This window comes from Chinchilla lanigera, unplaced genomic scaffold (genome assembly GCF_000276665.1).
Source record: "Chinchilla lanigera isolate Chin_1 unplaced genomic scaffold, ChiLan1.0 scaffold00041, whole genome shotgun sequence".
Lineage (NCBI taxonomy): Eukaryota > Metazoa > Chordata > Mammalia > Rodentia > Chinchillidae > Chinchilla > Chinchilla lanigera.
In genome coordinates this window covers 3,454,935-3,472,316 of record NW_004955442.1, presented here as the reverse complement: position 1 = coordinate 3,472,316, position 17,382 = coordinate 3,454,935, and the positions used below count along the sequence as shown (strand labels likewise).

General features: G+C 40.3%; 1 protein-coding gene across 1 annotated transcript in view; it reads right to left on the bottom strand.

The window, feature by feature from the left end:
* The window catches only part of Iqck (IQ motif containing K), a 120,474-nt gene that overhangs the window by 76,402 nt on the left and 26,690 nt on the right, over positions 1-17,382 (bottom strand). The window contains exons 5-6 of the mRNA XM_005391117.2: positions 5,893-5,945; positions 5,679-5,756 (exon numbers count right to left, since the gene is read on the bottom strand). Coding sequence (XP_005391174.1) covers positions 5,679-5,756; positions 5,893-5,945 — 131 coding nt within the window. The remainder of the gene's footprint in view (positions 1-5,678; positions 5,757-5,892; positions 5,946-17,382) is intronic.

The window sequence follows — 17,382 nt, the reverse complement described above, 5'->3', positions numbered from 1 at the left end:
CCAAAAGACGTGAAATTAAATTTAATTCATAATGAAAAATATTTCTTTGAAGAAATTTCAGGCAAGGTGGTTTTACTAGTAAATTCCACCAAACAGTTAAAGAAAAAATAAAACCAATTTTATTTTGTCAGAATATATGAGGTCAATAAAACCCTGATACTGAAACCAAAAAAGGATATTATAAAATACAGCACAGCAAAACCATAGACAAATAAATAAATAAATAAATAAATTAAGGAGCTAGAGAGAGATTAGCATGAGTAACCCAGGTAAGTTAATGTAATCACGCGAGTCCTTACAAGCAAAACATGGAGGCAAAAGAGGCTCAAGAGAGATGTTACAAAAGATGATCAGAGACGCAACATTGCTGGCTGGGAATATGGAGACAGGGCCAATGAGCCAAGGAATGCAGGTAGTTTCTAGAAGCTAGAGAAAGCAAGGAAACATTTTCCCTAAAAGCATCCCCCCTAAAAAAATACAGTTCTGCCAACACCTTGATTTTAGTCTGATGAGATCCATATTAGGCTGTGACCTCAAGAGTTGCACAATAATAAATTTGTGTTGCTGTAAAATTGCCAAGTTTATGGTGATTTATTACAGCAGTAGTAGAAAACTAATACAATCACTAAGTCACTTTAAGTTAACGTACACTCTAAGTTGAAACAATGGCTTCCTTTGCAAAAAAAAAAAAATGGTCACTACTGCCAAGCCACTGCTACCACTACCAACTTAGAGTCATGAACTTCTAGAACCAACTCTGGGATGGCCCAAAATTCAGTCTTTGTCCATCTCAGTTTAATCCCCACATTTGACATGGGGTTCTTAACTTCCAGTACCAGTTCCAGCTTTAGGCCAGTGCTTCCAGGATATATGTCTTATAGGTGACTCAACTTCACTGTGCCCCAGACAACAATCATCATCTCTATTCTGGAACCTGTTCTTCTGATTAGGTCTCTTAGCCTCCATTACAGGTCTTTCATTTGCTCAGAAGTAAATGCTACCTTATCATATACACCCCTTTTCTGCCCCTAAATTTATCCCTTGTTATCCACCCATTCTATCCTTTCCATGACCCCATTTTTTACACTCCCATCATCCTAGTCAGTACCTTGGAACTGTAACCATACCCTTAGAACCAATTCTAGGCTATCCCAAACCTCTCATATCCTCTGTTCAGTCTCAGGAATTGTCTGGCCCAAAGACTCTGATCCCATTATACTTCTGGAAAACCTCTGAATGTTCTGTTACTTACAGAATAATGCTCAAATTTCATTCTTTTACTGAATGCCATAATCCACTCTCTATCTTCCAGTTTCATCTCCACATTCTAGCAGCCAACTATGCTGGCTGAAGCACATACCTGGACCATATCTTACCTTGGCCCACTTTGGGGCCTTTGGCCTGGGATGCCCTCTTTTGTTATAGTTCCCTTCTTAAATCAACAATGGCTGACAATAACTGCTATTTACCATTTACAAAGACCCTTGACTAATGATAGTTTGACTTATAATTCTTGACTTTATGATCGTGTGAGAGCAATACACATTCAGTATAAACCATACTTTGCATTTTGACTTTTTCCTGAGGTTTAGTGATAATGCAATATATTTTCTTGCTACACTGGACAGTAGCAGCAAGCTGCAGCTCCTACTCAGCCACCATCACAAGGGGAAATATCTGACACTCTACAGTGTTCTGTGTTGTCAAGCCCTGATGTTTGGTAGGTTGAGAGTATTAACCCTTTTCGACTTACGATATTTTTCAACTTGTGATGGGCTTGTCAGAACTAGCTCCATTAAAAGTTGAGGAATAGGGGCTGGGGATTTAGTTCAGTGGCACAGCGCCTGCCTGGCAAGTGCAAGGTCCTGAGTTCGATTCCCGGTACCGGAAAAAAAAAAAATTTAAGGAATAGCTGTTGAAGGCCACCTGTCACTATAAGCTAGACCTGTTCCTGACCCCATTTGTAGGTGTATCATTTCACTGCATCTTCACAAACATCACATTTACCAATGGGGAAATGGAAGCTTAGAGAGGGGACCTGCTGCAGCACTTTCAGAATATGTTACACATTCTAGGATACTCCTCCCTTTATAAGGTGGAGTCTAATTATCCTCCCTTTGAGTATGTTCTCAGTGACTTATTTCTAACAGAATGTGATAGAAATGCAAGTTTAACTTCCAAGAGTAGGTTGTAAGATGCACGTATATGACTTCCTCTTTATGCTCAAATCTTTCACTCTGTAGGAGACCAGTTGCCATATTTGAGGATACTCAAGCAGCCCATGGAAAGGCCCATATGGGCAGCCAGCCCATATGCACCTGTCATCTTGAAACCAAAACCCCAGCCCAGTCCACCTTCAGGTGACTGTAGCCTGGAACCACCCAACTAAGTTCCGGACCCACAAACACTATAGTATAATGAATATGTAATGCTTTAAGCCACTAAGGTTCAGGGCAGTTTATTACATAGTAATAAATAAAGAAAAAAATTGCCTATGGTCAATCAGTGGCTAAGTGGTGAGGTGGACACTTGAATACTGGTTTGTTCCCAAAGCTCAGGCTCTTAACCCCAATCCAATGCTCCTGGAAGTATTAACTTATATTTTGCTTCCTTTAATAAATCTTGACAGTCTTTCAAAATTCACTTTCCTTCAATCTGTACCTTTAAGCCCTACTAAAAATACCTATCCACCATGCTCCTGCCCCTAATAACCATCATATTTGCCCAAACCCACTCATTTCATTATTTACTTCTCAGCTGTAGGCTCTCAGCTTCCATACATATGTCCAACCATTATGAAGATTAAATGAGATAACATTCATAGAAGTGTTTAGAAGAGTAACAGCTCCATTATATTATTTATTATGTCCCAGGTATAGAGCATCTTCTGCCCTATGGATGAAAATTCAATCCTGACCATACTCTAAAATCATCTAGGAAGTTTTTAAAAACAAAACCAATGCGCAGACTATATGTGAAGATTCTTATGTAATAGGTCTTAAGTAAAGCCAGGTACCAATACTTTCCCAAAGCCTCCCAGATTATTTTAAAGTATAGCCAAGGTAGAAAACCACTGTGTTAGACCAGAGGTTCTCAAGGGGTAATTTAATTCATTTGATGAATTTTGGGTAATTTTGCCTCACTTCCAACCTTTGAGAGTATATGCAGTGTCAGCAGGTATTCTGGGTAGAAACAACTATAGAGGGTACAGTTGGCATCTAATGCACACAGGTCAGCAATGCTGGTAAATCTACAATGCACAGGCCACCCCTCCCCAACAAAGAATGGCCCAGTCCTTCGCAGAAGTCACACCAAGACTGGGAAAGCCTAAATTAGATACTGCTTCCCTGCTCCTCCCCTCATTCTCCTAAGAACTTTGGTGCCTGTTTGGTTCTCTCTTTCTGCTTACAAGTATCCTTGAAAAGATGTCAGCACCTGAGTTCTTGCCTCACAGACCAAATCTAAGCACTAAGCACCTTGGCTGCTGCCTCAGCTGGGCTGGCTCCGGGCCTACCAGGGGAGCAGGTAAGGTCTCCTGCTTCCCCACTTCCCTTTAGTGCTTTGTTAACATCCGAATTCCAACACTTGTTACAGAAACTACAGCTGGTTGTAAATACATCTCTCTCATCCCAAGGGCTGGAGCCATAATTTATTTATCTCTGTTTTTCCACATCAAGCTCTCTGTGTTATGGAGCTCAACAGATACTTATTGCATCAAATGAATTAGAGGAGTATCATTTTAGTTTTTATCATGCTTCTGGGCACCTCTCTGAAAGGCAATAGAAGTATAAATACAAATGCCAGTTAAAGCAAGAGCTCTGTTCGTGTTCCCGTGGAATTCAGCCAAACACTGCGCTCCTCCTTCACAGCACACGCTTGAGCTGCTGGTGGACCTCCACAGCCATACTGAATTCAGATGCTTGACGAAGAAGGACTAGGGATCTGAGGGAACTCCTGTGTAGAGATTTCTTATTTTTAAGACTCTTTTTCACTGGCTAGTACAAGTGAGAAAATGGCTCATTTTCAAGGCAAAGCAGCAACTTGGGAAATGGTGCTGAAAACAGCCCTGTCTTAGAAAAGCACATGCAAAGCAATGAAATATGGGCCTTCTAGTTTATATTTGACACAATTAGGCACAAGATTTAGAAGTTAAATAACAGACAAAGATTTGTGATACTATTCTCCTTTTCAATGTGTAGTCTCAGATATGAAAAAAGAAAACCTCTAATATCTTTTCTTAAAAAAAATTTTGAAACTGAGAAAGAGCCAAGAGTCTATTCAACTTGACATTCTTAAGAAGGGCAAATTTAAACAAAAGATGTGATATTTAGGGCTAAGCATTTAATTTAAGGTTTTCCACTCCATTTAGAAAGGGACTTGGCAAGCCTCACTTGATTTCCTTGTGCCTCAGTTTCCTGACATTGTTCTTATAAAAGGGTGGCATAGAAATATTTTCAAAGCAAAAGACAAAATATATATTATTTTTCTGTAAATTGAGCTCTCTTTTTTTTCCACCTATGGTTTAAAACAGTAGTAGGGTATTGCTTGAATGTCATCCTTGAGTGAGATCTTTCATAGCCATCCTCTATAGAATCCAGCCCCTAAATGTTCCACACATTCTCTCTGCTTTATTTCTAACAACACTTAGGCATTTTGCTTATTGTCTGTCTTACTCACTAGACTATAAATTCCATGAAGGCTGGGATTCCATGCTACTCTGTTCACTAATCTATTACCATCACTTCAGAGATGTTTGACATGTAGGAGTATCCAATAAATATTTCTTGTATGAATGAATAAATTACACAATCTAAAATACATAAAACCATCAAAAGGCATGAATTTGATATAATTGAATCAACGTGGCTAGATCTCAAAAGTAAATGTTTAAGTAAAATAAAAGCTAGTTGCAGAATAGTACAGAAATTTCTTCATCTGCAAACTAGAGCTGGTAATATAGCATTTTTAGGCCAAACAAATTAGTTCATTATTATTAAATGTTGAAAAGAGTGATATAGGTGCTCAATTAATAATAGCTACTATCATCATCATTATCAGTGTTACATCACTGATGAAAACAGCTCATACCAAACAATACTACTAATTTTACATAATATAAAAAATTTTATGTGGTTAAATCAATTTTAAGAGCTCTGTGAAAGCAGGAGATCTACATTAGAATGGTCAAAGAGATTTTTAACATTATATATCATGTTCTAATATTATTAAAGGAAAAATGACAAGAAATTAATGGCTAGAAAAGACTTGTCATATTTCCTGAGGCATAATAACCTTGAGAGAGAAAGGCAGACTGAGGAAGGAGGATTCTTTGAGACCAGCCTGAGTAATACAGGGAGACCCTGTCTCAAAAAAAAAAAAAAAAAGAGGGAGAGAGAGAGACAGAGACAGACAGACAGACAGATGAACAAAGAGAGAGAGTGGAAGGATAAATTGTTTAGGACAAGAATTTGTTTTCTATTTTATCTCTGAATTGCTTCTGGAATTAAATCACAGCAAGGATAGGATGTGGTTAGCCTGCGCTAAAAATAACCAGAGACAAGATCTACACATATACCTGAACCTGGATCCTAGGTGGACAACAGGAGTTAGTTCTCTTAAATTGGAGAAAACCATCATTAACACAATTTTAAGGTTAGAAATGAATTATTCAAACTTACTTGTGCATTAGCCATTCCTCCACACATGGGATGGAGAAGAATTCTGTGAACGGTTCCCCTGCCCTCTTTGGATTTTGGCTGGTCACGTTGCCATATGTTTGATTGACAAGAAAACAATAAGCAAGAATTCAAGTCAGTTGTTGCTATTCTGCTTATAAATTCACACAGTTGACTATCAGGGACCACTGAATATTGAAAGACATAACCAACTTACTTGTATAACCACTCAGTCAGAAAATCACAGGCAATGAATTTGGTTCTTTTCCTCTAAAGAGAGAAGAGATAATTACATTATGTTTTCACTTTGCCCATATATCTGAGTAGGACAAAAGAAAAAAGCTAATTATTAAACATGGATGAAATATATAGCAATCTATTATGAGATTTATAAACATATCATTGCAGAGCAACTCAGGTGACACAAAGATTTCTGAAGAGATTTTTCCAGACAACTTTGGATAAGCATACTTTGGATAAGATTTTTCCAGTCAACTTTGGATAAGCATACTTTGGATAAGATTTTTCCAGTCAACTTTGGATAAACATACTTTCCGATAGCAGGCGGAACTAGTGAGAGTGTACAATAGCAGGGCTTACAGTGGGATTATCTGGAAGGATTTTGTTATTTAAAACTAGAGCATGATTCTCATTTCTGAGTACTGTCATGTGTGAGTCCTATCGAGATAAGTGTTTTAAGTTCTAAGAAATGTATTTTAGGCGATTCATTGTGGAAACATAATAGTCATTACTTACACAAACTAATACACCTAAGAGATCACTAGGCCGTACAATCTGACAGGACCATTGTCACATATGTGCTTGGCCACTGGGGCCCTGACTAAAACGTCATGGCTGTAGCCGTGTTTATTGCTTCTCCCAGTACATTCACATCCTTATAATGACAGTTCTGAAGGTCTGGATGCCACCTTCCAAGGTGGAAGCCCAAAGAGAAAAACAAAAGTTACATTTTAAAAAACAGAGATAAAAAAGTTTTAGCTGGCTGTCCCTCAGACAAAGGTCTTCTATCTAAAACATATAAAGATTTAAAGAACATCAACCCCCCCCAAATTCAAAGACCCAATCCTAAAATGAGCATCTGAGATGAATACACACTTTTCAGATAAAGAAATACTAATGGAAAATAAATACATGAGAAAATGTTCAACATCATTAGTCATGCAAGAAATGCAAATTAAAACAACATTAAGATTTCATCTCACCCCAGTAAGAATGGCTAGCATTAAGAAATCAACCAATAAAAAAGGCTGGTGAGGCTGTGGAGAAATAGGAACTCTTCTCCACTGTTGGTGGGAATGCAGGCTGGTGAAACCACTGTGGAAATCAGTTTGGAGATTCCTCAGCAAACTAGGTCTAGAGGTCCCATTCAACCCAGCTATTCCCCTTCTGGGTATTTTCCTAGAAGATCTCAAAACATCATATCACAGCGATATATGTGCACCCATGTTTATAGCAGTGCAATTTGTAATAGCTAAATGGTGGAAGCAACCCAAATGTCCATCCACTGAGGACTGGATAAAAATATTGTGGCATTTTTATATAATGGAATATTACTCAGCTGTAAAGAAAGATAAACTCGAGGATTTTATACATAAATGGTCACAACTAGAGACCATACTCATAAATGAAATAAATCAGACCTGCACGTGTAAGCAACGTATTGTCTCACTAGTGCAAGAACCTGAAAGAATGAATAAAAATTAGGAGATATGACAGACATGGTGAAACAAAAGGAAACTGCTCAAAAGTTAAGAGCAACTGGGATGAGGGAAAAGAGAAAAGAAAGAAGGGGAGAACTACGTATATACGTATATACAGGGTAGCTAACATAGTTTTACTACTGACTTGTATCACTTTATTGAAAGGAACAGTTAATGATTAATTATTTGATCAATCTTGCATATCTATATTTGTTTTCCTGAGAAACCACTTTGAAGTTATCAATACGTAATACAGCAACTATTGTTAATTTCCTGTCACCTTGTCTGTAATTCAGTATTGCTTGTATTGCTCTTGTGCTATTTTGTAAATGGATGTCTGTTTGTTAATATGTTTTTGTTCTTTTATTTTTAAATTAAAATAAAGTAAAAAAACAAAAAATAAAAAAAGAGATAGAGGCAAGTGTGTGGTACGATGGCCAGGCTGCTGACCCTGCTGACCCGTTCACCTAGTAGCCACTCGACTTCATCCTCATTATCAAAACCTCATTCTTCTACGCGACATCAATTCAGCCAAAAATCTACATTTCCTAGGCTTCCAGGTAGGAAGTTCTGCTTTATGAGATAAATGTGGACAGATCCTAGAGATTTCTGAGAAAATTCTGCTTTCTGGATTTCTATTGCCCTTAATTCTTCCAAGTCTCCTTCTAATTCTTCCAGTCTGGAAACGGGGGGCTGGCAGTGGAATAGCACCAATTAGCCATAAGGCCAAAAGCCACATGTTAAGGATGGGGAAATGGTGTAGAAGGAGCCAGAACCTTTGCTGCCTTCCTTAAGCCACTATACCTTCTGAGGCCTGCCCTACTCTGGTCATCTTGATGTGTAAGGAAAATAAATAGCATTTGGTTTATTTCCATGGATCCTGAATTTTCATTACATGCAACTGAATGCAGTCCCTAGATGACAGAGAGCTAGAAAGCCACAGGGAAAACAAGTCCCAGAGTAATGGGCGAGGGAGGCTAAAAATGGCAATAGCGCAGAAGACCAGGTGCCCTGTCTTCTCCTTCCATCTCAAGTCTCTTCTGTAATCCAAACAGAACTGATCAGCTCCTTCTAGAAAACTTATGCAAACTGGGAGGTAGAGGGTCCCTGCCTCTCCATTAAGACAGTGGGGGCTTAGAACCAAGTCAGTTGAGAGTGTTGGTTGCTATGTGGAGGAATCTTTCTCAAAAATGAAGGCAAGCCGGGCGTGGTGGCACACACCTGTAATTTCAGCACTTGGGAGGCTGAGGCAAGAGATTCGCTGTGAATCTGAGGCCAGCTTGGGCAGCAAAGTGAATTCAAGGCCAGCCTAAACTACATAGCGAGACCCTATCTTAAAAAAAAAAAAAAAAAAAGAAAGAAAGAAAGAAAGAAAGAAAGAAAGAAAGAAAGAAAAAGAAAAAAGAATGAAGGCAACATAAAGTGTTCTAGAAATTCTTTTTGCCGTTGCAGGTTCACTTTCTCTACCCCAGCTCTGTGCCTCAGGAGGCTGATTTTATGGTTCCCAGCAGCAGGCTCCTTTACCCTCTGGGTGGGTTCAGTCAGTGGGCAGCATCAGCAGGAGCTCAAAGTGAGGGAGGAGAGAAAGGTGAGGTGTTATGGATTGAATTGCGTCCCCTCAAAACTCACATATACTGTCCTAAGCCCCAGTACCTCAGAATATGACCTTATTTGCAAATACAGTGGCTATAGATAAAATTATTAAGCCTAGCCACTCCTGAGGGACAAAGCACCTTCCATGTGAGTGAGTACATGTTGGGTTCTGTTAGGAAGGAATAAGGGAGGTACTGCCAGGCACTCCATGATGGCAGGCTCCCTGAGGACACTGCACTAGGCCCTGGGTCCAGCTATGGGAGTCCACATTCCCTAGGCCACTCAGTATGTGAGCCAATATATTCCCTTTTTAAAACCAGTTTGTGCAGCATCATTTTGTGCTTATAACAGAGAAAGTTTTAATCAGGATTCCTTTCTTCTCCAGTCAGCTCACTCCTGTGTGTCTGCAGATGCTCCCAGGAAGACTTTCTGAGCATTCTTATGTCGTTTTTAGGGAATACCCACCTCAGTTCTTACTCCACCCTCATCACAGCACCTCAGACTATAACATAACTCCAGGCCCATGTGCCATCTCCCCTACCAAACTACAAACTCTGTGAGGTCAGGGCATAGATCTTTCTCCTTTCTATTCCCAGCGTTTAATCAACTGCCTTGTATGGAGCGGGTGACCAATGAGAACTGAGTGAGTGAACTCACTATTCAACCTTAGGCATCAAAGCAAAACAGAACTCAGGTATAAGTACTTAGACATTAAAAAGTAGGAATAACTAATATAATTCTGGATACTTCTCTTCATTTTCTTCCTCTAATACTTTATTATGAAATTTTTTTCATTTTTTTTCTCCTTCACGTAGAAATAGCCAATCTTGGGCCGGGGATATAGCTCAGCAGTGCAGCGTCTGCCTGGCAAGCATGAGGTCCTGAGTTCAATTCCTGGTACCAACAAAAAGAAATAGCCAATCCAACTTTAAAATCCTGGATAAGGTTGAAAAGATTGCTGTGAAACTGATGCTCATCAAAAAGGAAAATGCTCCTTACGGTTTTTTTTTCTTTTTTTTAACCAAAGCTTTGTTATGGTTGCTAGTAAATAAAACATAGTGGTGCCTGAGTTGCTGGAGATTATTTGCAATCTCTTTACCACAGTGCTGATAGCCTTTTATGAAAAAACTGGCTAGAGAATAAAATGAAATGTACTAGATTGTGTAACGTGGCCTATTAAGTCTGCTTTGCAAGAGCAGGACTCCCTTCCCAAAGTTATCTTTAACCAAATTAAGAAAATACTTGTACAACAATACAAATATGTAACTAACATGAATTACCGTATAATAATTTAAACAATCCAGCAATTGTAAGCTGGCAGAGTTTTTCTCTTGTCCCACAAAAGATGAATTGTTCTCTTGGCATTTACCACACCACTTAGTGGTAAAGATTTCTTCTACGAAGGGAATGCAGCCTGGCTTACTCTATTAAATAGACTTTAAAAATAGCCAAATGGTCTGATGTATGAAGGTCATGCAGACAGATTTAATCACTTTTGATGCAAAGAAATAAAAAGGAAGAAATTGTGTTTCCTTCTCTCCTGGACAAGCGTGGACGTGCCATGCATACCCAGACACGCAGAACAGTGGGGGTATTGTTCAGCTGTTGTTTAGTTTAAAAATTATCTGCTGGGGAGCTGAAAGAGAAAAGGGAAAGCACATGAAAGTTGTACCACGTGAAGAGATAAGAGGGGAAGTAATAGAGAAAAAAATTCAAGAGCAAGATTAAGGAAGTGTGGGCACCCGGGGTTTATGTAATGTGGACAAATGCACTGAGTTCTTGATTGTTAAAAGGTGCAAATATGCAAGTTTGGGCAAGCAGTACAAACAGAATACTTCAAACAAGATTTAAAAATATTTTTTAAAAAATCTGAAGTGTAATGGAAAAAAACTAAACATCACAGTATAGAGCATTATGTTATCATGAGTCTACAATTTACTGTGAAATGCATCCCAAAAAACCAAGATGGATGGAAGAATGGGTTGATAGAATGTACAGAGAAGTAAAAAAGTAAAGCAATAAGTATAAAGTTAAGTGGCAGATATGTGGGCATTTGCTCTGAAATGCTTTCAATTCTCCTGTATGAGAAAAATGTGTAATAAAATAGAAGGTGGCATATCATAAAAGACTCAAACCTCAAAGACAAAAGGCAGACATTAATAGTGGCTCAATCCAGACAGTATTTTATACAAAATTTTATGTTGGACACACATGGAGGAGACAGGCTGGCGGGGGTAGGGGGGTGCTAACAACTGGGAAGAGAAACAATTTGAAAGTAGAAAAATTCTACACCAAAACATCAAAAGTTCATGCTGTGAGCTGAGTGAACTGAAGCATGGTTGGCTGTAGCATTATGCTGGTGAAGATTTTTTTGGCTTGCCAGGAATAGACATCCGCTCAGTTACCTTGTGACACAGTTCACCCAGTTTGCTATAACCAGAGTACCATAGACTGATAACATTTACTTCTCACAGTGCTGGAGGCTGGGAAGTTCAAGGTGAAAGTGCTGGTGGATTTGGTCCCTACTGAGTGCTCATCCTCACAGTTGGTACCTTCTAGCTATCAGATGGAGCAAGGGTCAAGCAGGATCCCGGGCCTTTTTTATAAAGAGCACAAAACCCATTCATGAAGGTTCACAATCTAGGAACTTCCCAAAGGTCCCACATCCTAATATCATCATCACATTAGTGACTAGAGGACAAAGAATTTAGACTGTGACATCATGGTTACTGGGAATTTTAGGTTAGATTGGGCTAGATTTTTCTGGGATGATACCTGACTTCCAAATCTCAGTGGCTTATATCATCAGTGGTTTATTTCTCACTCAGGTTACATAACCATTTTGATCCATGATGAAGGGCTGTTCAGTGTGGCCTTTATTCTGGCACTCAGGCAGACAGAGCAGCCTCCACCTGAAATGTGTAGGTTATCATGGAAACAAGTAACGTAAAGAATGACATATGTCATGTCCACTGGTTTCACTGACTGAAGCAGTCACATGGTCAAGCCTTCCATAGAAAGAGATGCCAAATATTTTGGAAAGTTATGCACTCTAGCACAGAAGGTTAGTGTAGGGGTACAGGGGTGGTGAGGAACATAAGAATCCTCTGCCTGGTGACAGGGTTGGCTCTCAGGCAGGGCTGGACCACTGCTCATGGCCATTCAGGGCCCAGGAGAGGCTCCAGCCATCCAACAATAGTTCTGTTTCCACATGGCACTGGGATCCTTGGGTAAGGCTTCTTTCTCTATTTGCTGCTTCTTTTTCTACTGTTATTCCCTAGTTGGTTCTCTTTCCTCTCTGCTCTCAAGGGATCTGCTAACTTGTGGCTTTTGAAGTTTTCTCTTTGTACCTGGGTGTCTTTCCCCTTCTACCAACTGCAGTTTGCCTATTCTTTCTCTCGTCTGACATCCCAGTTTCCAGAAGGAGGAAGCTGACTGGACATGTAGGTTGCTACCCAGGATACAGCATCCCTGCTGGGGACAGAAATTGGACCAGACCTTTTTTTGTGCAGGGAGCGGGTCTTTTTGAGACTAGGTTTCACTATGCAGTTCAGGCTGGCCTTGAACTTACCTTGTAGCCCAGGCTGGCCTCAAACTCACAGCAATCCTCCTATCCCAGACTCCTGAGTGCTGGGATTACAGGCATGTGCCACCATGCCCGGCCAAACCAGACCATTTTAGAATCATTTGTCAGCCTAGACTGGGTTCCCGCAGGCCCAGCACTTATACCAAGCTCAGTTACCACCAGAGGGATGGGGCCATAGATAAAGCAAGGACAAAGAATTGCAATTAGGACCATAGGCATGGCATGGATGTAGAACATCACCGCTTCCCCTCCCACACAGGTATTCTCCACAATAAGCTTTGAGATACCAGGAATTCCCAGAAATGACAAAACTAATCAATAATTATGATCCTTGAAATAAGACAGCACTGGATTATAACGAGATATCAAAATGTTTATCACATCATACCTCAAACGGGTATTCGTACCTTTTCACTGTATTAGTTACATTAGAGAAAAATAATACTTCTCAAAAGAAGTTCAAAATGTGCACTAACAGCAAAATACTGACACAAAAACTTCCAGCCCAAGCCACATGATCATTTCTAAAAGTGCTCTTCTAAAAGAAATAGTGCTAAAATAATTCTACCACACCTTTCCCACCAGAGCTCCCCTTGCTCTTTAGAAAATGTTTTTCAAACAATGACTAGTAGTATTTCTAATTTTCTCTATTGGTCAAGGTTAGGAAACAAAATTTCCTCCTTCACTGACCAGAGCCTTTGTACTTTTAAAGAGATATTCAGGCATTTGATAGAAGGAGAGAAAACAAGTATAATAAATGATTATGAAATGAGCAAGGAAGGTCTACAGAAGAGGGGGTCTGTCTTACTGAGTTATTCTGGTAGCAAATTTCAGAGTCATGACATTACTAAAGGATTTAGGAGTTGGAAATAGTTCCTGATACCAATTATTGTTTCAACAGAGGATCTCCAAGCCCCAGGCCATGGCCCCGTATCTGTCCTTGGTCTGTTAGGAACTGGCCCACAGGGCAGGAGGTGAGTTACCTGGGAGCTAGCGAAGGTCCATCTGTACTACAGCAGCTCCCAATTACTGTACTTGCTAATATTACCACCTGGGCTCTGCCTCATGTCAGGTCAGCAGCCACAGGAGATTCTCATAGGGCACAAACCCTACTGTGAACTGCATGTGTGAGGCATCTAGGTTGTGGCTCCCTTGAATCATCCTGACTCCCCACCCCCTCCATGGAAAAATTGTCTTACAGGAAATTGGTTCCTGGTGCCACAAAGGTTGGGGACTATCAGTTTACAGTAGTCTTCACAGTAACAAAACTTGAGTACTGCCAAAGGCTGAGAGGGAAAATTTGCATGAGATGACAGGATGAAAAATGAAGTGGTCTTAGTTCCTCTACCCAGACTCCACATTATAATCCATATTTAAAGCTGAGGTGTGATTTTTTCAGCCATTATTTTACTCAGGCATAAAATTTCTTATTTCTTTCCAAATTAAGCAAGGTGCAATGTTCCAGTTTGATCCTACTCAGCAAACACTTGCCAAACACCTACTATGTGGTAGGCCCTGGGATGAACACCAGAGATAAGGAAATAAGCACGATGGGGCCCTACTATGCTTACTTCAGTGCCCAGTAACCACTGCCCTTGACCCTTGAACTGGGTGGCAGCTGCCATGGGTGCAGGCATTTAGCCCTAATCCAGCTCCAGTAAGGTAGTCAGATAATCCTACCTCACCTCCATCTTGTCCCAAACCAATCTGGTCCGCATTTATCCTGGACAAAGGGATTCGCTGATCAGGAATGGGCACCTCATCCACTTCAGAGTGACAGGATGTAACTGGAGTAGTGTCCTTGGCTCTTCTCAAAGAGCCTGTTCATTCTCTCTCCTCACTGATGTAGAAAGTGGATGTCAAACTTAAACCTACAGTTGTAATTGTTTTGCCACTGAGAAGAAAGCCAGCCTAAGAACAAAGCTGAGTCTGCAAAGGCCAAGCAGAGAGGCAGAAAAGAACGAAAGCCTCGATTATATCACTGAGCCCCTGAATCAAACCAGTCCTGAAGCCATCCCCCTTTCTGCTTTTATGAGCCAGTAAGTCCCCTTTTGTTACTGAAGCTAGCTTTCTGCAAGTTACCTTATAATAGCTGCAGTGTATCCCTTCTACCCTCTTTTGGTAACAGCATCCTGAACTCTTTTGGGGGGTTCAGTCTTTCCCAACTCTGAAGCTGTGCACTCTTGATAGGGCTCCTTGCCTTGCCTAACAGTCCCCTAGATTCTCCTCATTCCAAGGATTTATTTTAAAGTAGGTAGTAAGCTGAGCATGGTGGCACACACCTGTACTGCCAGCACTCAGGAGCCTGAGGCAAGAGAATCGCCACGAGTTCGAGGCCAGCCTGGGCTACATAGTGAGGTCAAGGCCAGCCTGCACTACATAGCGAGAGCCTGTATCAAAACAAATAGCCAGGGATACAGCTCAGCAGCACAAGCACCTGCTAGGCAAGCGCAAGAACCTGAGTTCAATTCCCAGTACCAAAAAACAAACAAGTGAAACAAAGCAGATAGTATTGACCTGAGTTGTTTCAGTTACAGAGAAACTCTGGGAAAGAGTTTCTCTCTGTGCTCCTCTTGAAACATATAGGGCACAGGCTGGTGTCACAATAAGCGGGGGGGAGCAAACCCAAAGGAAGCACAACCAAAAGAGAGAGAACCAGGTCATAAAGATGTCATCTGGGTCTCCAGATCAAGCTGCGCCAGATCTTCCCATAGGCCTCTCGTCTACATTTTTAGAGAAATTCCTTTTCTATGTAATTCAGTTGGAATGCATTTTCTATCATTTAGAGGATCTGCCCTCAAAGTGTTAACTCAGCAAATATGCCTCTTACCTCTGCATGCTTACCATTATCCAACTGAAACAAACTCATCTGAGTTTGCGCTACTTTGGGGGGCTGATATAAAAATAAACCCTTTATCCAACACTGATTATAGTAAAAGTCATTATCCTTACTCTGGGTGCCCAAAATATTGTCAGAGATGCATCGGAAAGAATTTCCAAGTGAACTTCACAGTACAGCTAGCTGTTAAGCCTGCTCTGGTTAATACAGCAGTTTAATTAAGTTCTAATTAAGTCCTGATCTCTTGTGTTCCAATTAAGCTAATCCAAAAGCATGGCTGGATGTCGAGGGATCACTTAAGAACATCAACCCAATTGTAATGCTTAATCTTCATAATGATATTTACACGTCTCACTTAATTTGTTCCAGTGGAATACAAGCCAGTTCATGATAGAGCAGGAATGGAGTTGTGGCTTTAACCAACCTGTGGTCTAAAGAGCATCAACAATTGAACAGTTGATTTCCTGCCTTGAAACCTTTTTCCTCTACAACTCATGTAGACTGTGGCCAGGGAAAGGAACTATGATTATATTAGGAATATCAGGAAGGGCAATGTTTACACAGACTCAGTAAGGAGAAGGAAAAACTATTCCCACAAAACTCCCTTCTCAGAATCAAAATTATTTGCAGATCATGCACCCAATAGATGAGGAAAGGGGTTTGCAGCATTTCCTCCAAGACCTGCTTTCTGCTTGGAAAAGGTGTCAAGACCTGGGTAAAAGGAGGCTTCTAGCAGAGGCTCTGATAAGATGCTCACTCAAACCCATCTCACTATGTCTCCCTGAGACTGAATTTATTTTCTCTCTTGACCTGGACCAATCTCTCCTTCCTCTTGCTTTTTGTTTGCTGATCTTTGCTTCCCTTCTTCAAACAGGTCTTAGTAACAGTGGTTATCACTTACTGTGCTGACATAAACGGTCTCATTTAATCCTCCCAACACCCCTGGTGAGGCAGGTACTGGCATCATCACTCTCTCTGCACAGAACAGATAAAAAAACCGAGGCTCACAGAGCGGAAGGACTCTTCTCTGGTGCCCAAAGAGAGCAGGAGTTGGAGTGGGGACTCAAGGCCCCTCGCCCTTCACCACTGCACCTGTGAAGCCCTCCACACTCCTGTGACTTACATCAGCCCACCTCTTCCTCAAATACCATCCTCATTTTCAGTCTCCCATTCCAGGTCTAAGGAATTTTTTCTTTCAATTTAGTTTTGTTCTTTGTTCTTTTTTGTTGTTATTTGTTGTTGCATTTCATTATGGCTGCATCAGGCACTGAGGTGAGGCCATTCAATGCATTCGCTTATTAAATTCTCATAAACTCCTTCATATGAAGCAGTTGCTATCATTATTTCTGGTTTACCAGGACAAAAGCTGAAGTTTAGGAAGACTGAGATTACCAGATCACAATGCTAGCAACATCCAAGGTCAGACATCTAGAGGGAGGTACAACTGTGTCCTAAAATCAGTTGAAAATAGCCTCAATTACATGCATTTGGCTTCTTGCTTAACAGCTATGACCAGAAAAACCTAGATAGTTTCAGGATATTAAAACAGAAGTTAGCAAACTTTTCCTTAAAGAGTCATATATTAAATGTTGGGGGTTTGGGTCACATAGTCAACTCTGTCACTATAATACAAAAGCTGTCACAGACAAGATGCAAAAGAATAGGCATATCTGTGACCTGCCATTTACAAAAGCATGTAGCTGGCTCCATGGGCTATAGTCTGCAGGCTACTGTTTCATATTATCTAACTGATCTAACTGATCTAACTGATCTTTCATGTGGCAACACAGGAAAATCTATAGTGCCTAACATACAGTTAGAATTTAAGAAAGTGTATTTCACTTCTCTGCTGGATGACCCTTTATCATTTTAAAGGGTTAACAGTTGCAATATTGTGAGAATAGTTGGATGTGAGAATAGTTTATGGATAATATTGGATGTGAGAATAGTTTATGACTTGGGTTTTCT